The sequence below is a fragment of the Panthera uncia genome, chromosome B1 (assembly GCF_023721935.1).
Source record: "Panthera uncia isolate 11264 chromosome B1, Puncia_PCG_1.0, whole genome shotgun sequence".
Lineage (NCBI taxonomy): Eukaryota > Metazoa > Chordata > Mammalia > Carnivora > Felidae > Panthera > Panthera uncia.
The window spans coordinates 172,696,578-172,721,124 of record NC_064811.1 but is presented as its reverse complement, the minus strand read 5'-3'; the positions used below and the strand labels follow the sequence as shown (position 1 = coordinate 172,721,124).

General features: G+C 35.6%; 1 protein-coding gene across 4 annotated transcripts in view; it reads right to left on the bottom strand.

The window, feature by feature from the left end:
- The window catches only part of TEX15 (testis expressed 15, meiosis and synapsis associated), an 85,839-nt gene extending 61,529 nt beyond the window's left edge, over positions 1-24,310 (bottom strand). For 2 of the 4 annotated variants that reach the window (XM_049631641.1, XM_049631642.1), the window contains exons 1-2: positions 24,179-24,308; positions 3,182-3,332 (exon numbers count right to left, since the gene is read on the bottom strand). In XM_049631641.1, coding sequence (XP_049487598.1) covers positions 3,182-3,320 — 139 coding nt within the window. In that variant the 5' untranslated portion in view covers positions 3,321-3,332; positions 24,179-24,308. Of the gene's footprint in view, positions 1-3,181; positions 3,333-24,178 lie in introns of all 4 variants that reach the window. The other 2 variants (XM_049631644.1, XM_049631643.1) reach the window with 2 other exon arrangements.
- Positions 24,311-24,547: the final 237 nt, after the last annotated feature.

Below are 24,547 nucleotides of genomic sequence, written 5' to 3'. Positions count from 1 at the left end.
GAGAAACAGGACCCTCTTGCACTGTTGGTGGGAATGCAAACTGGTGCAGCCATTCTGGAAAACAGTGTGGAGCTTGCTCAAAAAATTAAAAATAGATCTACCCTATGACCCAGCAATAGCACTGCTAGGAATTTACCCAAGGGATACAGGAGTGCTAATGCATAGGGGCACCTGTACCCCAATGTTTACAGCAGCACTTTTAACAAGAGCCAAATTATGGAAAGAGCCTAAATGTCTATCAACTGATGAATGGATAAACAAATTGTGGTTTATATACACAAAGGAATACTACGTGGCAATGAGAAAGAATGAAATATGGCCTTTTGTGGCAACGTGGATGGAACTGGAGAATGTTATGCTAAGTGAAATAAGTCACATAGAGAAAGACAGATACTGTATGTTTTCACTCTTATGTGTATCCTGAGAAATTTAACAGAAGACCATGGGGGAGGAGAACTCCCCCATTGACTCTAAAAAAGTTAGAGAGGGAGGGAGCCAAACCATAGGAGACTCTTGAAAACTGAGAACAATCTGAGGGTTGATGGGGGGTAGAAGGGAGGGTAGGGTGGGTGATGGGTATTGAGGAGGGCACCTGTTGGGATGAGCACTGGGTGTTGTATGGAAACCAATGTGACAATAAATTTCATATTAAAAAAAAATAATAAAAATATATTGTGTCAACCGTTTTTTTAATTGGTATATATCATTTACACTTAATATAATTGGTATGTTAGGGCTTAAGCCTGCCATTTATCTGTTTTTTCCTCCACTGTTCAATTCTTGATTTCATTTTCCTGACTTCCTATGGGTTACTCAAACATTTAAAAAAATCCATTTTGATCTATTTTTATAAAAATCTTTTAATTCTGATGTAACTGTAGATTCACATGTAGTTGTAATATATAATACAGAAAGCACCTATATTCCCATTCGCCCAGTTCCTTCCAAAGGTAACTTCTCACTTTATAATTATTTCCTCTATATACACTGAGAATCACATCAGAGAATGTTACAACTTTTTTTCCAACTGTCAAACATAATTATAAAACTCAAGAGGATGGCTCATTATATTTCCCTGTATTTTGAATCTTTCCTTAATTCCTAATGTTCCCAGCTTCCTTCTTCTGTTGCTTTGTTTAGAGAACTTTGTTCAGCCATTCTTTCAGCCATGTGTTGATGAAAAAATTTTAATTTACTTCATCTGAAAATGTCTACTTCATTTCTATTCCTGAAGGATATTTTTGCCAGGGATAGAACTATGGGTTGACAGTTCTTCTCCTTCTATACTTAAATGTTATGCCACCTCCTCTAGGCTCCATGGTTTCTAATGAAAAATCTTCTGTCATTCAAAAAAATTTTCCCCTATAGGGGCACCTGGCTGGCTCAGTTGGTTGAAGCACATGACTCTTACTCTTGGGGGAGTCATGAGCTCAAGCCCCCTGTTGGGCATAGAGTTTACTCAAAAATGTTTTTTTCCCTTATAGATATGTGGTTGCTCTAGTTGCTTTCAAGATTTTTCTGTCCTTAGTCTTCAGAAGTTTGATTATGCTGTGCTATAGCATGGACTTTTTGGGTTTATGGAACCTTCAGCCTTTTGACTATGCAGGTTTATGCCCTTTGCCAAATTTGGGAAATTTTTTAGCCAATATTCCTTCAAGTACTTTTCTACACTCTTTCTCTTCTTCTTTGGGGACACTGAGGACAAAGATGTTAAATCTTATATTATTGTTCCACACATTCCTGAAGCTCTGGTATTTTTTTCTGTGTGTGCATGTGTACGTTCTCCTGTGTCATTCAGGCTGAGTAATTTCTATTGTTATTATCTTCAAATTCACTATTTCCAATGTCTTCTTCTCAACTCTTCTCTGGATCCATCCTTTGAGTTTTTATTTTGATTATTGTATTTTTCAGTTCCAAAATTTCTACTTGGTTCTTTATTACATTTTGCATTTTTTTGTTGAGATTTTCTATTTTTTCATTTGTTTCAAGAGTGTTCATAGTTGCTTACTGAAACACCATTATAATGGCTGCCTTAAGAGCCTTGTCAGATTAATTCCAACATCTGTTTCATCAGAGTATTGGCATCTATGGATTACTTTGTCTCATTCAAGTTGATATTTTTCCTGGTTGGTATAAAATGAGTGATTTCAAAAAATTTTATTTTGGTCATTTTGGATATTGTTAAGATATTCTGGATCATATTTAGTCTTGGGTTTTACCAAGCCTCTACTGAAATTGAGCTAACAGGGGAAACTGTCAGTAAGAAAAGGGAGGGACTGATTTCTTTACCACCAGATTGGACTGAAATCCTGGCTCCCTAAAGAGTCTCCAACAACACTGTGTGTGTGTGTGTGGGGGGGTGCTTTGTTACCATGAGAAAGGGGTAGAAGTCACTGCTCCTGACTCAGCCTCCAATGACAATGTGGGAAAGGGACAGGTGTTTTGTAACTGACAGGTGTGATAGCAGTCCAGGCTCCATACTTGGTCTTCATGGACTCTATTCCAAGTGAGAAGGGGTGGCTCATCACCACAGGCAGGGATGGAAAACCACTGACACTGCAGGGGAGGGGATGCCAGGGAGGGGAACCTGTTACTGCCATGAAGGGGAGAGGAGTGGATAGAAGTCTAAGCCCTCCACTTAGCTTTTGCTAACAAAGGTGTACCGACTATATTTTCCCCCCTAGTTTTTTGTAGGAGTAAGGGATATACTGTCAAATAAGTTTCTATTTTTCTAGGATGTGCCCTTCCTAGTCCTTTTCAAGGGAGAAGACACTTTTCTTGGGGCTTTCTGTGTCTATTCCAGCTGGTATTCCTGGACTGTTGGCATATGATCTGAGACATGGAGGAAACACAAACATAAAATTCGGAGAACTTACTGCAGTGACATTCCTTGAGTCCCAGGGTTTTTAAGTGGTCCATCTTCTCTACACTTTCCAAAGTCTTCTACTATTTGTTTTGTGTATAATGTCCAGCAATTTTAAGTGTACTTAGTGAAAGGGATAGGAGTCATGTCTGTTTCATTGTGTGTGAACCAAAGGTACATGTGTGTTTAAGGAATTAAAGGCATGACTTCATCTAATTTTATATAGTCAAAACAGAAGATGAACACAAACTAAGAATCAGAAAAATGCAGTAATAGTTATAAAATAACCCCGCCTTCCTTGGAAATAGTAAATATTACCTTTCCCAGCTGCCCTCCTGATCTTGGGAATAGTGAATTTCTTCAAAGGATTGACTTCTACACCAGCAAGTAATAAAGGCTCACTGGTTGAGTTCATTTTCCATAGTGTCTTGTGTTTAGCAATATCTTTCATTTCCATTTTGTTGGTGGCCTAAAATCAACCCGAAATTATTAAACAAAAGGTCAATTAATAAGTAAGAGGCAATGGCAGTAAAACTTTAAAATTTCTTACATGGAATTGAACACACTGTCTTGGTCACACTCACAACAGGTTCCAATCACAATTTGTCAGGTCACCCAAAATAAAAAATTAACAGCTTTAGCTTTTACATAATGTTTTAAATATTTATTTTGTTAGCTTCTAATAAACCTTTTCTCTGTAATTTATAAAACTGTAATGGGGTAACTAAAAGTGTGTGTTCCTGAAAAGTTTAATAACTTCCAAACAATTAAAAAAAATGTTTATTTAATTTTGATGGGGTAGGGACAGAGAGAGAAGGAGACAGAGGATCTGAAGCAGGCTCTATGCTGACGGCAGTGAGCCCGATGTGGAGCTTAAACTCACGGACTGTGAGTCATTACCTGAGCTGACACCAGATGCTCAACTGACTGAGCCACCCAGTCACCTCTGAACAACAATTTTTTATTAACATTTGGTAAAATTCTTGCCAAATACTATGTTTTTAAAAAGCATTTTGTCTATACACTTCTGTGAACAGAATGAATTCTCTAAATCAGAATCTCTGCCTGTGGGAAAAACCTAAAGTTGTAAACCAACTACTACAGGACTATCCCTACAGTGGATTGCCTAAACAGTCAATCATTGGCTAATGTTCCATAGTATCACTCTATAAATGGATTAAGACCTCATATATTGTCATACTATAACAGATTTCTTTTCCTCCCTTCTTTCTCTCTCCAACCCTCCCTCCCCTCCCACCCAACACATACAGTTAATTCTTAACCTTTCAAGTAGAACTCATACTAGGTATTGAAGGAAAGTTATGGAGTCTACACACAGAAATATATGTAGACATGGATTTTTTCATACCATTTCATAATATGGTTCATGGACCTCCTGATAGCTATTAACTGCTTAGTTCCAACTTAGCTCATAATCTACATTAATAGCTGCCAAAATTCTACAGAAGGATCATAAAGGATAAAATTCTACAGAAGGTTCACAAAAGATTTTCCCTTCAATCCCCACTCCACCCTTTATGGGAGATAATCTTACAATCTCCCAAACATGGATCAGAATAGGGAATCTGAATAGACAGAAATCTCTAGAAACAGAAAATCAGCCTTTCTCTCATCTAGCTTCACTGATAGACACCAGTGGTGTTGTCACCTAACAAGAACACCCACAAGATACACTATCTTGAGTCAGGGCACCTGGCTAACTCAGTTGGTAGAGCACGTGACTCTTTATCTTGGCATTGTGAGTTTGAGCCCTGTGTTGGGTGCAGAGATTATGTAAAAATAAAATCTTTAACAACAACAAAAGAAATACTGTTGCCAAGATATACCAGCCTGAGAGATAGCTGTCAAGATAGCCATATTCATCTGGTAAGGGGGAGAAGGAAGAATAATTTATTTAATGACTTAAATTACAAGAAAACTTTTCAATTAATCGTGATCTATACCTACTGTACACAAAGGGATACTACCATCACTTGAATATACTTGAAGGGCCAAGTGCTGCAACAATCCTCAATACTGCCTTTAACTATAGTTAAACTGTATTTTCAGGAAAGGTGGATACTATTATAGCTGTATGGTTTCTCATACAATGTTCCTCTAGTACAATTTACTAATAAAGTGGGCCTCTGAAATTCACTGGTTTTGTTCCTTAGTGCTTAGGATAACACTAAGTCACAAATTAGCTAAGTTAAAAACTGTAGTGAAAAATGAATATTCAGGGCACAATGGTATTCGATGTTCTTTAAAAAAAAATTTTTTTTAATGTTTGTTTATTTTTGAGAGACAGAGAAGAGTATGAGCAGGGGAGGAGCAGAGAGAGACGGAGACAAAGAATGTGAAGCACGCTCCAGGCTCTGAGCCGTCAGCACAGAGCCTGATGTGGGGCTCAAACCCACAAGCTGTGAGATCATGACCTGAGCATCTGAAGTTGGACGCTTAACCGACTAAGCCACCCAGGCGCCCTTCAATGTTCTTTATTAAGTTGCACCCAGCAATTTTTCAAGTAGGAATAATACTTGAAAAACTTCAGCCTAAACAACTTAGCCATATTAAAGTGATAACAAATTCATATAAATCTTTATATTCATATTCACAGTCCCATAAACATATCCTGTTCTGTAGTATATAACAGGATATGTTTTTACATATGTATGCAAATGGTTGAGTGTCTGACTCTTGATTTTCACTCAGGTCATAATCTCGTGGTTTGTTAGATCAAGAACCACATCAGGTTCTATGCTGACAGTGTGAATCCTGCTTGGGATTCTCTCTCTGCCTCTCTCCCACTCATGCTCTCTCTCTCAAAAGTAAATAAATAAACACTTAAAAAATAAGTATGTATATTATGATCAATGTTAAGCTAACACACTTGAAGATTATACAAAATAATACATTCTAGGAAAAAAATTATTAAAACTGATTTAAGAAGGAATTACAAGAATTCATCATCTTTAGTACTGTCAAGAAGAAATTAAATTAGAAGTTACAAACTGATTCTAAAAGTAAAAATGATATTATGGGGCTCCTGGATGGTTCAGTTGGTTAAGCATACAACTCCTGATTTCAGTTCAGGTGATGATCTCACAATTGTGAGATCGAGCCCCATGTTGGGTTCAGCACGGAATGTGGAGCTTGCTTGGGATTCTCTCTCTGCCCCTCCCCTGCTCGTGCTCTCTCTCTCTCAAATAAACTTAAAAAATAAAAAAATTAAAGTAAAAATGATATTAATATATCACAAACCATCTGAGTTCACCCCAGAAATGCAAGGGAGATTTATCAATAGGAAATATGTACATCTCATTTACTACATAAACCTTTTAAAAGTATTTTGCCTATACACTAAAAAAGAAAAATCAAGTGATTCTCTCAATAGACTATGATGATCGCATAGACTTATGATTTTTTTTTAAAAAACATCTTAGGAAAGAGGAAGCGACAGAGAAATTGGTAACGAACACCAAAAATTTATAGCAAACTGCTAAATATCAGGAGCACTACCTTTTCAATTAAGAATAAAATAAGAATGCCTTTGTTTCCTTTATCTCTGCTTCCCTGTAACAGTGGGCTGGCGGTGCTCACAAGGGCAAATGGCAAGAAATAAAAGGTATAAAGGCAAGTTAAAGGGAAAAAAGAAAAGGGCTTGGGAATTTCTGGGAGTAAAAGAGTGTTTCAGCTTGTAAGAGAAAACTTAGATGAAGTTTTAGATGAAGAATGAATTTTACTTAGAAAGGCAAAAAAATCATAATGTTTCAAATTTTGGTTCTACCATTAATTAACAATGTTATATTAGGCAAAATGCCTAACTTCTCTGAGACTGATAATATCAATAATATTTCACATGGTTGTAGCACCTGTATGCTATAATGGACACAATTAACTATTTGTATATTCCTAAAGTCTATCCTATGGAACCAAGTTACACTATTTGTCAAGAAACACAGGACTGCAAAGATAACCTGCTTAGAAGTCAAGTGATGTTGGTTCTAATACTAGCTCTTAATAGCTCTCTAATACTAGCAACTACTCAACTAACCTCCAACAATTCACTAACTTCTGCAGTGTGTTACTCTGTGTGCATTATGAATTGTATTACATTTTTCAGGGACAAGTAATGGCCAAAGAATAGATATCTTCTATGCCAAATAGTCAGGCTAAATATTTGATCCTCTTGAAGTCCATTTTAGAAGAATATTTGTATTGGGTTTCCGAAGACCATCATCAAACATTAAGGACTTGCATGTTTGGGAGATTAGAGATTACTAAATAAACCTGCAAAATCTTTAACCTGATTGTCAAAGAGTCTTAATAACAGAACCTGTTTCAAGTGAAAAACTTAGCCTTAGAGTTTCTTTAATGAGACTCAACTGCTATCAGTTGAGTCCTTATACAAGGTAACTCAGGATGACTGCAGATACACAAGCATTAATGAGAAAGTTTTTTTTCAGTTCTCTTTCAAACTTTTGTATGAATCAGCTTGTTATTAATTTATCTTTAAAATCTCTAAAACTTTGCTGTTCTTTAACAACAACAAAAGCAATGCCTCAGTTTCAGGATTTTCTGGCAAATAATACTGTTCTAACTTATTTTTACACTTACCTTCTATTTGTGCCAAATAATACTGACTTCCTATTCATTTTCCATCCCAAAATATACTTAAGTAAAAAATAAGTCTACTTTAGAATATTACAGAAGTTACTGTAATGATGATATGCAGATATGGCAAAGATCATTCATTCCTCTTCTAGTAATCTCAAAAAAGAGTTCCTGATGAATAAAGAATACTCTCAGAACTTAAGTCACAAAAGTAATTTCTGAGTTCTTCTGCAGAGTTCTAAATGGTTCAGACTAAGAATTATTTGATAAGCAAATGGTTAAATCAGATCACACATATGATAAACTGCATATACACTTAGTGAAATTAAGCCAAGAATCCCTTAGTTAAGACTATATAATGGAGAAATAAAATACATTTTTGTCGTATCTTTCATTTTACAGATCAGGGATTGGCAAACGCTGGCCCACTATTAGTTTTCATAGGGACTGAAATTTAAATGACTGGAAAAAAGTCAGGAATAGTATTTGTCGCTTAAAAAATTATCTGCAACTCAAATTTAAGGGTCCATGGTAAGTAAATTTTACTGGGACACAGCCACACCAATTTATCTATTGTCTATGGCTGCTTTACTATTAGAAAAGCATAGCTGAGTAAATGTGACAGACACTCTGGGGCCCACAGACTAAAATATTTACTACCTAGCCCTTTACAGAAAGAGTTTGCCAACCCCTGTCAGAGATGAAGCAACACAACTAATTGGGACAATAAAAACTAGGTCTTATGACTTCCATTTCAGGGCTCTTTCTCCCATACTCCCATTGTCTCAATTATCTCTCTACTGTATTATGAATTTCAAAGTGAGTGAATCCCTACTCACTTTGCTTCTCTGCATCTTGCCCAACAGCATTTAAACAGGCTCAAACCTGATCATTTCAAAACCAAAATAGGATTCTACCAGGGTTATACATGTCTTTATCTAGATCACCTTACTTCCTCCTCAATCTACTTTGATTTTCAACTCCACCTCAACAGCAATCTTCAGTTACCTTTTTCACATCAGTCTCTCACTCACGTAAGCACACTTCTGGCTCATAACTTACTTGGCCTGTTTACATTTGATACTCTTGACCAATCTGCCCCACTCTTCCCTGATTGCTGTGACTTCATAATCCTGATTTCAGGTGGTCCTTTCTCAGTCTCTTAATAATTCAACACTAAAACATTATTGTTTTAATGTTTCCTTCTATAAGGGAAATAAGAGAATATTCTCTTTGAAGATTTTTTTAGTAGTATTTATCAAACTAATTTTAGCCAACAACAAAAACAAAATCTTGTGGTTTTAATTTGCATTTCTTTCATTACTAGTGAGGTTGAGTCATTTTTTTCCTGTCACTTGTTCCTCCTATCTTTTTCTCCATTTTTTCTTTTTTACAAGTAAGATGGTTTTTAATGATTTGTAAGGATTTTATACACAGAGATATTAGTTTTTGTCTGTCATAATAAAGGTTGCAATATTTTTGTCTTAATTTCATTTATGGCATTTGTATCCCATAGCAAAATTTTAATTTTTGTGTAGTTTAATTTCTCAACCTTTTATTACACTGGATTTTTATCTTAACACCAGCAGTGTAGGAGAGTTCCAGTTGTTCCATATTTTCAACTCACATAATACTGGCCCAGACTTTAATTCCTGCCGATTCAATATCTGCAAATGCTATCTCACTGTGGTTAGTTTGCATTTGTCTGATTTTTCATAAGACTGTGTATATTTATTGGTCATTTGTGTTTTCAAACCCGTGAAATGCCTGTTCATGTTTTTTACCCACTTTTTTATGAGGCTATTTATTCTACTCTATGTATTTGCCAAAAAAAAATCTTTTTTTTTTTTTTAAATTTTTCTTAACGTTTATTTATTTTTGAGACAGAGAGAGACAGAGCATGAATGTGGGGAGGGTCAGAGAGAGAGGGAGACACAGAATCTGAAACAGGCTCCAGGCTCTGAGCTGTCAGCACAGAGCCCGATGCAGGGCTTGAACTCATGGACTGTGAGATCATGACCTGAGCCGAAGTCGGCCACTTAACCGACTGAGCCACCCAGGCGCCCCCCAAAAAAAATCTTTTTGAGATATGAGCACTTCATCAATCATATTTGTTGCAAATAATTTCCCCTCACTTTTTAAACTTATCTTTTCACTTTTTTGAAAAATATTTAATGTGGTTGAATTTATACACTTTTTCCTTATATTTTGTTTTTGCTTTTGATAAACTTTAATAATTCTCCCCAAGATCATAAAGAATATCCTCTCTATTCTCTTCTATGAAAAGTTTTATAGTTTTGCCTTTTACCTTCAAGTCCTGAAATAACCTGAAATTCATGTTAGTCTGAGGTAAGAAGGGCTCAATTTTTCCATATGAGTATCAAACCATGGTAGCATTAGAAAAATCTTTCCTTTCCCTATTTATCTCTGGTATCTCTGACATTAATCAACTTTCCACATATGTATGATTTCTAGGCTCTCTGATCTGTTTTATTGGTGTCTTTCTGCATTCCTGCACCAACACCACACAATAATAAATCTTGATATATGTTAGGATAAAACCAAAAGAAAATAAAAAACAAATCTTGTTTTTTGAAGCACCTTTGCTCTTACACACATATTTTAAAATAAGTTTGTCTAAAACATAAGAGACTCTTAAATATAGAGAACAAACAGAGGGTTGCTAGAGGGGCGGTGGGAGGGGGATGGGCTACATGGATAAGGGGCATTAAAGAATCTACTCCTGAAATCAGTGTTGCACTATGTGCTAACTAACTTGGATGTAAATAAATAAATAAATGAATAAATGAATAAATAAATGTAAAATAAGTTTGTCTAATAAGAAATCTTGTTTAGGTTTTAATTGGAATTTCACTGATCTACTACTGATCAATGATATTGTTTTATGAGTCTTCCTCTCTTGAACATGGGTTATCTTCCTATTTATTCATGTCCTTTACATCTTTCAATAAAGATTTCTTTTTTCCACAAGGGTATAACATGTTTTAAAGAATTTATTGTAAGTTCTGGGGTGCCTGGGTGGCTGAGTCAGTTAAATGTCCAACTTCAGCTCAGGTCATGATCTCATGGTTCATGGTGTTTGAGTCCCACGTGAGGCTCTGTGCTGACATCTTGGAGCCTGCTTGGATCCTCTGTCTCCTTCTTTGTGCCCCTCCCTTGCTCTCTCTCTCTCTCTCAAAACTAAATAAACATTAAAAAAATAAAGGATTTATTCTAAGTTTGTCATAATTTTTAAATCACTACACATTATCTTTTTAAAAAGTTGTATTTTATTCACTGCTAATGTTTAAAGTGGTGTTCATGATAATGACAATATTTATCTGTAACACTTATTAGGAACCAGACACTTATCTAAGTGCTTTAGATATATATTGATCCACTTAATCATCATATCCCTATAAGATTCCCTTATTTTAAATTAGGGAAAAAAGTGTAAGTTAAATAGTGTGCCCAAGGACAGAAAGCTAGGAAGTGTTTGTTGGAATTTAAAGCCAGGCAGTCTGACATTGGCATGAATACACTCCACTGTTAGGCAAAATGACTTTCATTGAAACTGATTTCTGTACACTGACTGCCAGCAACCTTGCTATGCTTCTATTGATTCTAATAATTTGTCTTCATGAACAATCATAACCTTTCTGAATGAGGAAGGGCATATTATAATGATTTTCAGCATGTTTCTTTTTTCCAATTATTATACCATTTATTTCTTGTGCTTGCCTTACTGCACAGGCTAGAAGTTCTAACATATGTCAAATATAAGTGATAATGGCAGGTGCCTTGGTCTTTTCCCTGAACCTAAAGGGGAAGTTTTAAATCTTTTACAATTGAATGACAAATTCTATTTTTTTTTTGAAAGACATCCTGTATAGGTTAAATTTTCCTGGGTATAAAATTCTAGACTGACTGCTATTTTCTCTCAGCTCTCTTAAGATACTATCCCACTACTTCCTGTGACCCACTGCTCCTGTTAAGAAATCACCTCCAAAAGCAGTGTGGAGGTTCCTCAGAAAATTAAAAATAGACCTACCCTATGACCCAGCAATAGCACTGCTAGGAATTTACCCAAGGGATACAGGAGTACTGATGCATAGGGGCACTTGTACCCCAATGTTTATAGCAGCACTCTCAACAATAGCCAAATTGTGGAAAGAGCCTAAATGTCCATCAACTGATGAATAGATAAAGAAATTGTGGTTTATATACACAATGGAATACTACGTGGCAATGAGAAAGAATGAAATATGGCCTTTTGTAGCAACATGGATGGAACTGGAGAGTGTGATGCTAAGTGAAATAAGCCATACAGAGAAAGACAGACACCATATGGTTTCACTCTTATGTGGATCCTGAGAAACGTAACAGAAACCCATGGGGGAGGGGAAGGAAAAAAAAAAAAAAGAGGTTAGAGTGGGAGAGAGCCAAAGCATAAGAGACTGTTAAAAACTGAGAACAAACTGAGGCTTGATGGGGGGGTGGGAGGGAAGGGAGGGTGGGTGATGGGTATTGAGGAGGGCACCTTTTGGGATGAGCACTGGGTGTTGTATGGAAACCAATTTGACAATAAATTTCATATATTGAAAAAAAAAAAAAAGAAATCACCTCCAATATAAATGTCACTCATTTAAGGGCAAATCTTTTTTCTCTGACAGCTTTTAAAATCTCTTCATCTCTGGTGTTCTGCATTTTCATTATAATGTTCTAGTGTAAATATTTCATGGACTTGTATTTAAGGTTTGGTATCTTTGACATTTTTGTGAAATTTTCTGCAACTTTATCTCTGAATATTGTTGTGGCATTGTTCTATTTCCTTAGAATAGAAATTTTAGTTACCTGTGTTTAAACTTCTACACCTTTATTTTTCATGTTTCTTAACACCTAATTCATGTATTTCATCTCTTTTTCCTAGGTTGCATTCTCAATAAAGTTGATTTAAAATCAATAGTTGATTTAACACACACACACACACACACGCACACACACACACACAAAACAAAGAGTGATATAATATCTGGGTTACTTGCTTTAAAATTATCCAGTTAATAACTGCTGAAGCTTGAAAATGGGTACTTGGGGACTCATAGTATTCTATTTTCATATATTTTGGAACTTTCCAAAATAAAAACAGAAGCATAAAAGTGGCTAAATGTGCATAAATTATCTTTAAAAATTTGTTTTAATGTTAACTTATTTTTGAGAGAGAGAGAGAAACAAAGTGTGAGCAGGGTAGGGGCAGAGAGAAGGAGATACAGAATCCAAAGCAAACTCTAGGCTCTGAACTGTCAGCACAGAGCCTGATGTGGGGCTCGAACTCACAAACTGCAAGATCATGACCCGGGCCAAACTCAGACGGAGCCACCCAGGCACCCTGAAATTATCTTTAAAAGAAACCGGTAACGTTAGCTGTCTATGGAGAAAAGAATACTAGGTGGTTTAGGAATGTGGAGGAATTTATCAGTTTACATTTTTATTACCTTAAGTTTTATCTTCATAAATTTATAAACTCTTAAAAATGAAAATAATTTGTTCACTATTGCAACAAAAAATATAAAATACATAAGAATAAACTGAAGAAATGATCTGGGCTGATAGGAAGACCTCTAAAAACTCTGAAGGTCATAAAAGACTTGCTTAAAGAGGGAATGAGCATACTTTATTTTTGAGGAATACTTATTATGGTGAATATTTAAAATTGTCCTACATTAAGCCTCTAAAGTTGATTCAATCTTGAAATTGACAAAAATAATACTAAAGGTTATATGGAAAAGAAACAATCAAGGAAATTCTGAGAAAGTTACTGGAGGAAGAAAACTGGCACTATTAAATATTATAATTTATTTAATAATTATAGCAATTATAATTAGCTGGGTAATATCACTCAATTAAATTTAGGTTTTATTAATGAGAGAGGATAGTAAATAATAGGCAATTTAAAACTGTAGTTATCGACACAAAAATAAACAATGGAATACCAGAGTCAGAAAAAAGACCAAAAGTCCCCAAGATTTTGCAGATGTTAATAATGGTATTTCAAATCAGTGAGGCAATCTACAGTATTCAAACAGAACCTAGCCATATGGAAAACAAAAACACAAATTTAAAACTACAATGAAATATTTTTTCATACCTCTCAGATCAGAAAATATTAAAGTCTGACAATATCAAATGCTTAAAAAGGTGCCAGAGCAAGTGGAACTCTCATATACTTCTGGTGACTGTGTAAACTGGTACTGTCACTTTAGAAAACAACTAGGCATTATCTAGTAAGGTTGAAGATGTGGATTATCTTCTGACCTAGTAACTCCATTCTCTAGGTATAAATACTCAAGAAGCAATTCACAAAGTGTGATCCGAAAACTTCTGGGAGTCCTTAAGAGCATTTCAAGGTGTCAGCAGGTCCTCTTTTCCACCTACATATCTGTGAGGTCATATTATCTTCATATTCTTCAACCAAAACAACAAAAATTGCAGAAGACTAAATGCAGAAGCAGGTGTGAGAATTCACTTCTTTTTTTTTAAGTTTATTTATTTATCTATTTATTAAATGTTTGTTTATTTTTTAGGGGTGCCTTGGTGGCTCAGTCAGTTAAGTGTCCGACTTGGCTCAGGTCATGATCTTGTGGTTCTTGAGTTCGAACCCTGCATCGGGCTCTGTGCTGACAGATCAGAGCCTGGAAACTGCTTCGGATTCTGTGTCTCCTGTTCTCTCTCTGCCCCTCCCCCGGTTGCACTCTGTCTCTCTCTCAAAAATAAACATGCTGTCAGCGCAGAGCCTGATACTGGGTTTGAACTCATGAACTGTGAGATCATGACCTGAGCTGAAATCACAAGTCAACCAAGTGAGCCACCCAGGGTGCCCCACACCTGATTTCTATTAGCCTGATTTGCAGTAATAGAAAACAACAGCACTTTTTTGGGAAATAGTTATTTTTCATTAAAATATTACTTATGTCAATATGATGGATGTGTTGCTATTTCTAAATGAAAAATTAATATGTTTAAAAATTTCTTGATTTTAACTAGGTACAGGAGATATAATCCTCATTAACAAAAGTTCTTTACGGTCTTAAATTTGAAGGGTGATTAAAGGGATCCTATATAAAGACTATATTTGGTTTTGTCCCAGCAAAGTTTCAAAAACCCTTGGAATGTCCTAAGTGACAGGAGTGACTTTGTTATGCTAAAAGGTGACTCATGGTGGGCCCCTACATAGTTTCAAAATCGGGGCTGGTCACCAGAAAACCGTGTACGTGATTAGACAGCTAGGACTTTCAGTTGCTCCACCCGGGAGAAGGGTTAAGAATAAGTTCAATCACATGTCCAATGATTTAATCAATTGCACCTCCTTAATAAAACCCCAATAAACACTGGACACTACAGCTCAAGGGAGCTTACTGATTGGTGAACGCAATGATGTGCTGTAAGAGTGATGCCTCCAGACTTCACGGAGGGAAGACATGGACTGTTAAGGACCCTCCCAGGACTGCATTCTATGTATGTCCTTTGTAATAAAACTAATTTTAAGTACAGTGCTTTTCGAGTTCTGGGTGTTGTTCTAGTGAATTATTGAAACTGAGGGGGTTCGTGGGAACCTCTGAATTTGTAAGCAGTTGGTCACAAGGTATGGGCGGCTTAGGGAACCACTTGCGACTGACATCTGAAGTAAGGACAGTTTTGCGGAAGACTTAGTTCTAATGGAGTCTGACACTAAATACAGATGGTCAGCATTTGAACTCGATTGTATTGCACTGCAGTTAGGGTGGAAATGTCAAATTTTAAAACCAACATCTCTGACAACCATTATCCTAGAGAAGCTCCTGTACATGTACACCTAAAAGCAAACTGAGGAGTGTTCAGAGCAGCATTGTTGCTGATGTCCATCACTAACCAGCAGGATGGATAAACTGTGGTATACAACATGCCAGGGAATACAACATGAATGAAAATGAATCGACTACAGCTACATGAAACGTAATGTCAAAACAAGTTGTGAAAGAGTAAAGTAGGATGCCATTTATATGAAGTTTAAAAAATGCGAAACTGAACAACTTAGGAAAAAAGAAATATGATAGATAGCAGGCAAGTCATCAGCTCAGTGTGTAACAACCTTGTTAGTTTCAAAGGAAAACTTTCAATTCTATACCAGGTGAACATATAAGTGAGGGTAGAAAAAAATACACACAGAGGGTTTAGACAAATTCGTGCTTCACATACCTACAGTAATATCCTCCCTCTTTTCGACCACTCATTCACGGGGTTTCGTTATGTGTGTATGACTGAAGACTGATATAACAATTGTGTTATATCATTTCTAGGCAACATATTTTTTTCAAATTTCAATGTTTCTGATTTCAGGACATTTATTAAAGTCAATATGAATTTTTTAAAAATTAACAACTACCAATTATGAACTTTAATGTACTATTTACTATTTCCCCCACCAAAGATTACTATTAAGTTGACAATAGTATGCCAAAGTATGGCAATCTACAACAGAAAAAATATGATAGACATGTTACACAACTGAGTGGCAGGCAGCTGAATGGTGCTAACAAAAAATATGTGACCACCAAACATTTGCTATTTTTCAATAATCCCAATACTCTCCATTTAGCATTCCATACTGTAACTATTACACTTCATAAATTTCCTACAGTAAAAAACAAAAAATTCCTAAAGTATCAAACTGGCACTCATCCTGACCTAATACCCAGCCCATTACTGACAAAGAAAACAGAGGCCTGAATGTTTCAGGAGGAACTTGTACAACCAGAATTATATTACTATATTGAAACTTGGCTTTTAATGATTTATTTAAATGAGCTTAAAATTTTTTATCAACCTGAGTTCTTAACTTTATTAAAGAATAATAAATTTTAAAATAGTAATATAATTAGACTGTGTTCATTCTAACTGGAACCATCTCAGTGTTCTAAAATTCACTGATTAGGTGAAATGTAGAGAAGGTGAAATCAAGTCTTTAATTTGACCACTGCTATCAAATGGTATAATAACAACTGGTAGACAAAGGATGCTTTGATCAAATATTGTTGTCTTTGATAGTTTGGGCTATATGAATATTCCAAATATGAAACTGGTATAGACAGAGATGAGGACTGTGCAACCAGAATACAGCTGCTCGTATTGGTAAGACTGAAGTTTCACAACTCAGGTAACACCAGCAAAAACAGGACTTGGGTAGAAAGTTATAGAATCCTTAACTCTTTTACCCTGCCTGGCTCACATGATGTCAGTACTTGGGTAAGAGAAAGTCTTTGGCAGGTGTGCAAGGGTTAACATACATGCAAGTATTAACATATACCCTTTCTTAGAAAACTACTGGAAGATGTGCTTTGGGGTGGGAAAAAAAAGAATGAATCTAAAATAAAGATGACGTGGAATTAAAAAAAAAAAAAAAGAATGAATCCAACCCAGAGTAGTGACCTTAGGATGGATGAAAGTGGCACACAATTTCTAGGAAACCCTCAGTGTAGACTGAAGCAGGACAATGGAGGGCTCCAGAACAGAATTCCCCACACACCTGGAACTAATATAACATTGTACATCAACTATACTTCAATTAAAAAAAAATTCTCTAACTTAAAAAGAAAAAGGAACTTATGTATCTCAGCACCCCAAAAACCATTACTGGCAAGTACTAGCACATTTGCAGAAAAAATGTTACATTTAAAAGCAGGCTAAAAAAGCTATTATTAATTCTAAGGAAAAAAGTTAGACAATCACAGTTGTAGAAAACAATATGTAGATCATAATAATGTGAGCACTGATTTCTAACAAAAAATTATAAATATGTTGGAAGGATGGAGGTAGGTAGTGAGATGGGTGGTGGTTAGGAGTTATGTTCTTATCTACAATGATGACAAAATCAATGGATAATTTCTATCATTGATAAATCAAGAAACACTAGTAAAAGCATATTACCTAGAAGTGTGGAGGTGAATACCTAGGAAAGTAACTACAGAAGTTGAAGGTTGCTGCCCCTAGGAAGTATAACTAGGAACAGAAGAGAATGGGACAACAGACAACTGTCTTTCATTATATATATTTAGTATTATGACTTTTTGAAATTATGTGCAAGTAGCAATGCTTCTATCAGATGAACTACACTTTTTTGTTCTTGTTTTGTTTTTATCCTGCTTTGGTATCAGAATAGTACTGGCTTCATGGAATGATTTTTTTTTTTTTTTCAACGTTTTTTTTATTTTTGGGACAGAGAGAGACAGAGCATGAACGGGGGAGGAGCAGAGAGAGAGGGAGACACAGAATCGGAAACAGGCTCCAGGCTCCGAGCCATCAGCCCAGAGCCTGACGCGGGGCTCGAACTCACGGACCGCGAGATCGTGACCTGGCTGAAGTCGGACGCTTAACCGACTGCGCCACCCAGGCGCCCCTTTTAATTTTTTTTTTTTTTTTCATGGAATGATTTTGAATGTGTTCCCTCTATTTCACTATTTGTAAGATTTTGAGAAAAATTGTCATTAGTTATTTTCTTTAATGTTTGGTAGAATTCACCAATGAAATCATATGGTCTTGGGCTTTTCTGTGCTGGGAGATTTTTGATTCCAAATTCAATTTTCATTCTTATTATAGGTATAAGAAGATTTCCTATTTCTTGGACTCAAGATTTATGACTCAGTCGTGTTAACTTGTACATTTTTAGGAATTATCTGCTTTTTTCCCTAAGTTACATGATTTGTTAGTATATAATTGTTTATAGTAATCTATTATCACACTATGTATTTCTGTGTTTTCTCATATTGGTTTTTGAGTCTTTTCTCTTTTTTCCTTAATGTAGTTAAATCATTGCCAATTTTGTTTATTTTTTGGAAAACTGATCATTACTTGAAAAGTTAAGTTATTGTTTATTCTGGTCTCTATTTTATTTATTTCTGATTTTTCTTTGTTATTTCCTTCCTCCAGTAAATTAGAGTTAATTTTTTTTTCCTAGTTCCTGTGGTGCATATATGTATTTTAGATCATGTATTCAGAAGTATGCTTCAGGTAAAACATGTTCTTATTGGAAAGAAATAACTTTAACTGAGGGTACTCACTTAAAATAAAGCCTATCAGAGGGGAAGTGGGTAAGGGATGGATGAAACAGGTGAAGGGAATTAAAAGTTCACTTATCATCATAAGCACTGAGTAATGATGTACAGAATTGCTGAATCACTATACTGTACATCTGAAACTAATATAACACTATATGTTAAGTATACTGGAATTAAAATAAAAACTTAATAAAATGAAATTATCTTAACAAAAAAACCACAAAAGTTAATTTTTTAAGAAAGTAGAATATTTTATACTTCATATTAGGATAAAAAATAACTTGTAAGGCTATGCCATTACATGTAGCAAAAACTTTGCTAGGAATCAGAATATCTAGGAAGAAAATTCTAACACCTTTCACAGAGATTTGCATAAATGGAAAAATGAGAAGTTATCTGTGAATTCTGGTATCACATGTCAAAAAGTTCTTACCGATCTAGGTAACATCTTGAGAAATATGGAGGAAAGTTTGCTTTTGTTGGTGGTGGTAGTTATTGTTATACAAATGTTCCAAGTCCTTTTACACTTACAGCTTTTTTGTTTTTTTTGAGAGAGTGTGTGCGTGCACGTATAGGAACAGGAGAGGGGCAGAGAGAGAGGGAGAGAGACAATCCCAAACAGGCTCCCTGCTGTCAGTGTGGAGCCCAATGTGGGGCTTGATCTCATGAACTGTGAGATCATGACCTGAACGGAAACCAAGAGTCAGATGCTTAACGGACTGAGCCACTCTTAATCCTTTTCCACTCTTAATCCTACTTGGTTATTTGTATCATTCAGTTTTTATAACATTTTTATAATTTGACATTTTTATAAGTGAAGTGTGTGCTTTGATTTGGAATTGGCTAGTTCACTGAATACTATATAGAAAGTGGTGATATTTTGTATATGAAAAGAAATTAAGGCTAACAGAACAGTAACTCTAAGCTTACAAAGAATATAAAATAAATATTCAGAGTTTAAAATATCGAAGAAACAGGGATTAGATAGTTAAAGTGTGAAGAAAGTTTTAAAAAGTCCTTTCTCACTAGACATGTGCCTGGAAAGGACATGTTCTTGGCATTTCCCTATTTCTCACTGTGAGTAACATCTTTTTAATGTAAATATGTAACACTGAACTCAGGGTTTGGGTTATCATACAATTCTTCACTAAACAGAATGCATGAAGAGACAGTCTGAGATACTTTAAGCAGGAACTGACCTGTTTCTACTGGAAGAAAATACCATGGGTCATAAAGTAAATTCAGCAGGGGAAAAAAAAAAAAAACCTGGCAAAAACACAGCAAAAGTTCAATAATAATTATGCCTTGAGTTATTGGTACTATCCTTTTTACTTTCTGTTTTTGTATTTTTCTACCATGTTATCTCAAAGGGATTGCATTAAAATCCTTCTAAGATCCTAGGGGAGCCTGGCTGGCTCAGTCTGAAGAGCATGCAACTCTTGATCCTGGGGTTGTGAGTTCAAGCCCCACATTGGGTCTAAGAGCTTACTTAAAAAAAAAAAAGTGTTCTAAGGTCCCATATTATCTATAGAAGGGTGAATATACTGATTAACTTTAGACTTAGTTACACATACATGTTTTAATTTCTACGCTAACAAGACAGAGGGATAATTAATTCTGGTTTGGTGAAGTCTCAACTCATTGACCTATTAACATTGACAACTATTTTTTCAATAACTGCTACCACTGTGCTCTGCTAATCTGCCTCCTCCCAATCTGCTGGGGAGTAGAATCTCTTATGGATTTCGTAACTTTTAATTCACTCTTAATTATTAAAAGTCTGATTTAATTAAAATAAGAAAATAAATTTATAATAGAGAAAATGAACAAAAGACCAAAACTGCTTCTTTGTAACAGCGAAAAAACCCCGAACAATAACTGTGCTGAGACTGATGAAGGAGAAAAAAAGATACAGATTCAAGGCAATTCCTTTATGAATCCCAGTAAGATTTCTTTCTTGCAGTTAGATAAAAATGATTTTAAAATTAACGTGGATGAGTAGGTACTTGAAAGGCATGGTTTATTTATTAAATGGGGCCAACATAAATTAAATATTTGTAATGAAATAAGATCCTAATTGAGAACATAATACAATATTTCAAGTTGGATATGAATGTACAGTATAATCATTCATTATACTCCCTAGAAATGCGAGGCATTTCCAGGGAAAGGAAATCTAGAACCTTAGGGAAATTATTAATGAAATAAGTGACCAGGACAAATCCAGCTGGTAAAGAAGCTGGTAAAAAAATAAACAACAAAAAAAATCCCACCGGTTAAAGAGAAAGAGATTATAATAAAACTAAACAGCACAATAGTAAAGATGGAATGGGAGCCATGTCAAGAAGAGATTGTAGGCGCCTGGGTGGCACAGTCGGTTAGGCATCAGACTCTTGATCTTGGCTCAGGTCATGATCTCACGGTTTGTGAGTTCGAGCCCTGCATCTGGCTCTGTGCTGATGGCACAGAGCCTCCTTGGAATTCTGTCTCTCCTTCTCTCTGCCCCTCCCCAACTTGTGCGCGCGCCCTCTCTCTCTCAAAATAAATAAATACACTTAAAAAATTTTTAAAAAAACACAAAAGACATTGTAGTCAAAAAGGTAGAGACAGTGCCTGCAACACAGACACAGTGACTAGTACTTGTTTCTGGTAATGTGGAGTTTCCAAGTGAGAGTGAAACATTACACTGAGACCAAAGGCAGAAAGATCCAGCCCCATGGAAAGGAATGGGGTGGTGACAGAAAAATGGAAGGTCTTGAAGAATTCCTTCTGATGCCATCATAAACAAACAGAACACTCTGAGGGAAAAATGAATACTGGAGGAATTTTGAAAGATCTCCCAAAAGGTGAGGTTGAATTGATCATAAAAGAGCAAGATTATGATCTGTATCGTGGTAAGAAAAAAAGCTCATACCAAAAAAACCCAAAAAGCAAAAAACATACAGCCTAATGATTCAAGGGTTAACACCTAACTTCACACAGATTTTCAATAAATGTCTGTTGAATTAGTAAGGCGGGGGGGGGGGGACTGAAGAGGTGAAGTTAAATGATCCATTATTTTTCATGGACTAGAAGCTTGTAACCCCTTAAAGGGGCAGAGGATGCCCCTTAGCGGCTACCAGTAAAATCTATTAATTCTCTTGTTTCACTTACAGAATGTTGTTGACTTTTGTCTATCAATTTTATCAACAACATCTGGCTGAGTATCAGATCGTTTATTCTTACTGATTTCAGATTCAACATCTATGTAGCCATTTTTTTTGTGACACATATCTCATAAGATAAATTTACAAGTTATCCAGAGGTTTACATGTCAACACTTTGTGAAGACACAATAAAGAAAGCTCAATTTCATCCTTGTAGTGTCTCAGAAATCTACCCTAAACTCTCTCTCTCAAATTCTTCTTTAACTTGAGGTTTGGCTTAGGGGGAGGCAGTGATATTGGGAATGCCTACATGAAGAACAATGATAATCACAAATAGTCGTTTTGTTGTTGTTTTTTTAAACTGGCCCTTAGGAGCATCTGGCTGGCTCAGTCAATGGAACATGTGGCTCTTGATCTTGGGATCATGAGTTCAAGCCTTACCTACACTGGGTGCAGAGATTGCTTAAATGAATAAACTTAAAAAGACCCCAAAAAACCCAAACTGCCTCCTAGTCTTATACACAACAGGCAGAAGTTACTAAACAAAAGATGCTTCTAGATCATTTTTCATATAAAATTAACAGAAACTGGAAACAAAATAGCAAAGGAAGCTCATGTAGTTTTCTTACACTTTCAATTGTATTTAAGATGGACATTAGGACTATCTTATTTCTTTTCTGATAATCTTTGTTTATTCTGCTATTGTCAAATCCCAGAATCTTTTAGGAAAAGCACCATGTGAAGCTTATCAAATCCTCTTGGAAAAGATGAGCCATCTGTTGAGTCCTATTTCCCTGGAGGGCATTACTGTGAGTCAGAGACAAGGGCTTATAACTACACAGTAATTCCAGTAGCTACCTTGACTCACTACAGAAAATAACAAGGAAGATTAAAAAAAAAAAAAAAAAGCAAACATAATTCCCAAGAGAACAACTCTCCTCCATTGATACTTGTTTTACTTAGGTTTAAAGAGTTAGATAAGCAGAACCTGTGTGCTTCTGAAAATCAGTGCCCACATCAACCACTTCTCTAGAAAGATGTGGTGTATCAAAAGAAAACGTCATGCATTAGAATGCACTATATATCTAAACTCCTGGACATTTAGAGTAAAACTGTACTAATTTGAATGATTATGGAAGAATAAAATCTTACTACCCCGGGGGTGGATGTAATAAATAGATTATGAAATGTTACCAAATAAAAACCTGAGATTTACCCAAAAAAATTAAGAGAAGCTCTCAGGTTTGTTTTGAAGACTTTGCTAAGACTGAACAAGCAATTTTTTCCCCAAATGCAAAAAAAAGTCTGGAACTGATCACAGTGACTAGTTAAAACATTGGCAGAAAAATATCTTAAAGTCTCAGGCCCAGTTACAAGTAGCTGAGGCTAACCTGGCTACAGAGCTCAAACTCCTTGCAACTTAACAGTCCAACTTTTCACTTTCCTTCCAAATTGTCTTTATGAAATTAACTTGAAAAAGAATGGTTTTGAAGTATTTATGACATAGTAAGGAAAGGACTCTATACAAGAAGTCAGCAGACTTGGATTTCTTGTCCTGATTCTGCCATTCACTAACCACCTGCTCCTAAGCTTTACTCTTCTCATCTGTTTTCAGTAAGGCTTAAAGCTGTAAACCGTAAAATGTTTTGCTTCCTCCTATTCCTATCCCACTCTCTACCACTACCAAGCTCTATGTATTTACATTTTCTCTGTGGTTCCACACACAGGTACATGCAAAAAACTGTACTGTGTATGCAAGCTGATGTCATAAAAGTTTGGCAGTTTCAGAAGTTAAAGAGCCTTGATACCCTTACTTTTAAACTACTTAGAAAACTTATTTCCTCAGAGTACATCTGTGTATGACTATGGCACTTTTATTTTTTTAAATGTCAACAGTTGGCCCAATTTCCATCCTCTGACATGTTTTGTTTTCAAAATCAAACAAGTATCATTTAAAACCCATCCAGTTAATATGTGGGTGACCACATGTGACAATAACACTTTTGATTAAAAATGGAGAAACAAAAACAATCTGGCTACAAAATAAATGTCTTATTCTGCTTAAGTACTAGCTCAAAGGTAATTCCAAACCTCAAATAACACAAATATTCTAAGCAATATCTGCATATTGGCCTGACCTTCCAATTTAGTTATTCAAAGATTCAATACTTATGGTAAATTAAGGTCAATTTTGTATGGGTCAATGTTCTCCACTGGACTATAATTTACCCATTTTTAAATCTCCAGCACCAATCACAGATCCTCATAAGTACCCAATAAAATTTCCTGCAAAGGATACTTTAGTATTTCAATGTGTGGAAAAATACACATATTCCTCACATATCTTTTTTATTGTGAAATTATTTATAAGTCAATTATAAAGTAGATTACTGACAGTGAGTTTAAAAAATCAATACAGTATTGTAAGTACCAGCAGTAACAAAACCATTATTTGAAATACTTACCACTCCTCGATGGAATCTACCATCATACAGTTATGATCAGGACTCAGTCCATACATGAAAAATGACAAAGGAGTATCTACAAAAAAGAAAAGGCAGAGGTGAAGAAAATTACGGTCACATTCTCCGTCACGAATAAACTCTTTTTTGTTCTGCCATTTTTTTCCTCGTGAATTCTGCTTTCCTTTTAGTCCTGTTTCATTTTGGGGGAGGGTAGATTCCGTTTTCTGCATGTCTCAGTACCTTCTCTATTACACCCTTGCATTCTTTTCTCCTCTCCTCTTCCTAAGTCTTTCTCGTACTTTAGTACGTTCTTTAGTACTTTACTACGTACTTTAGTACGTTCTCATCTGCTATTCAGAATCAGCTCAC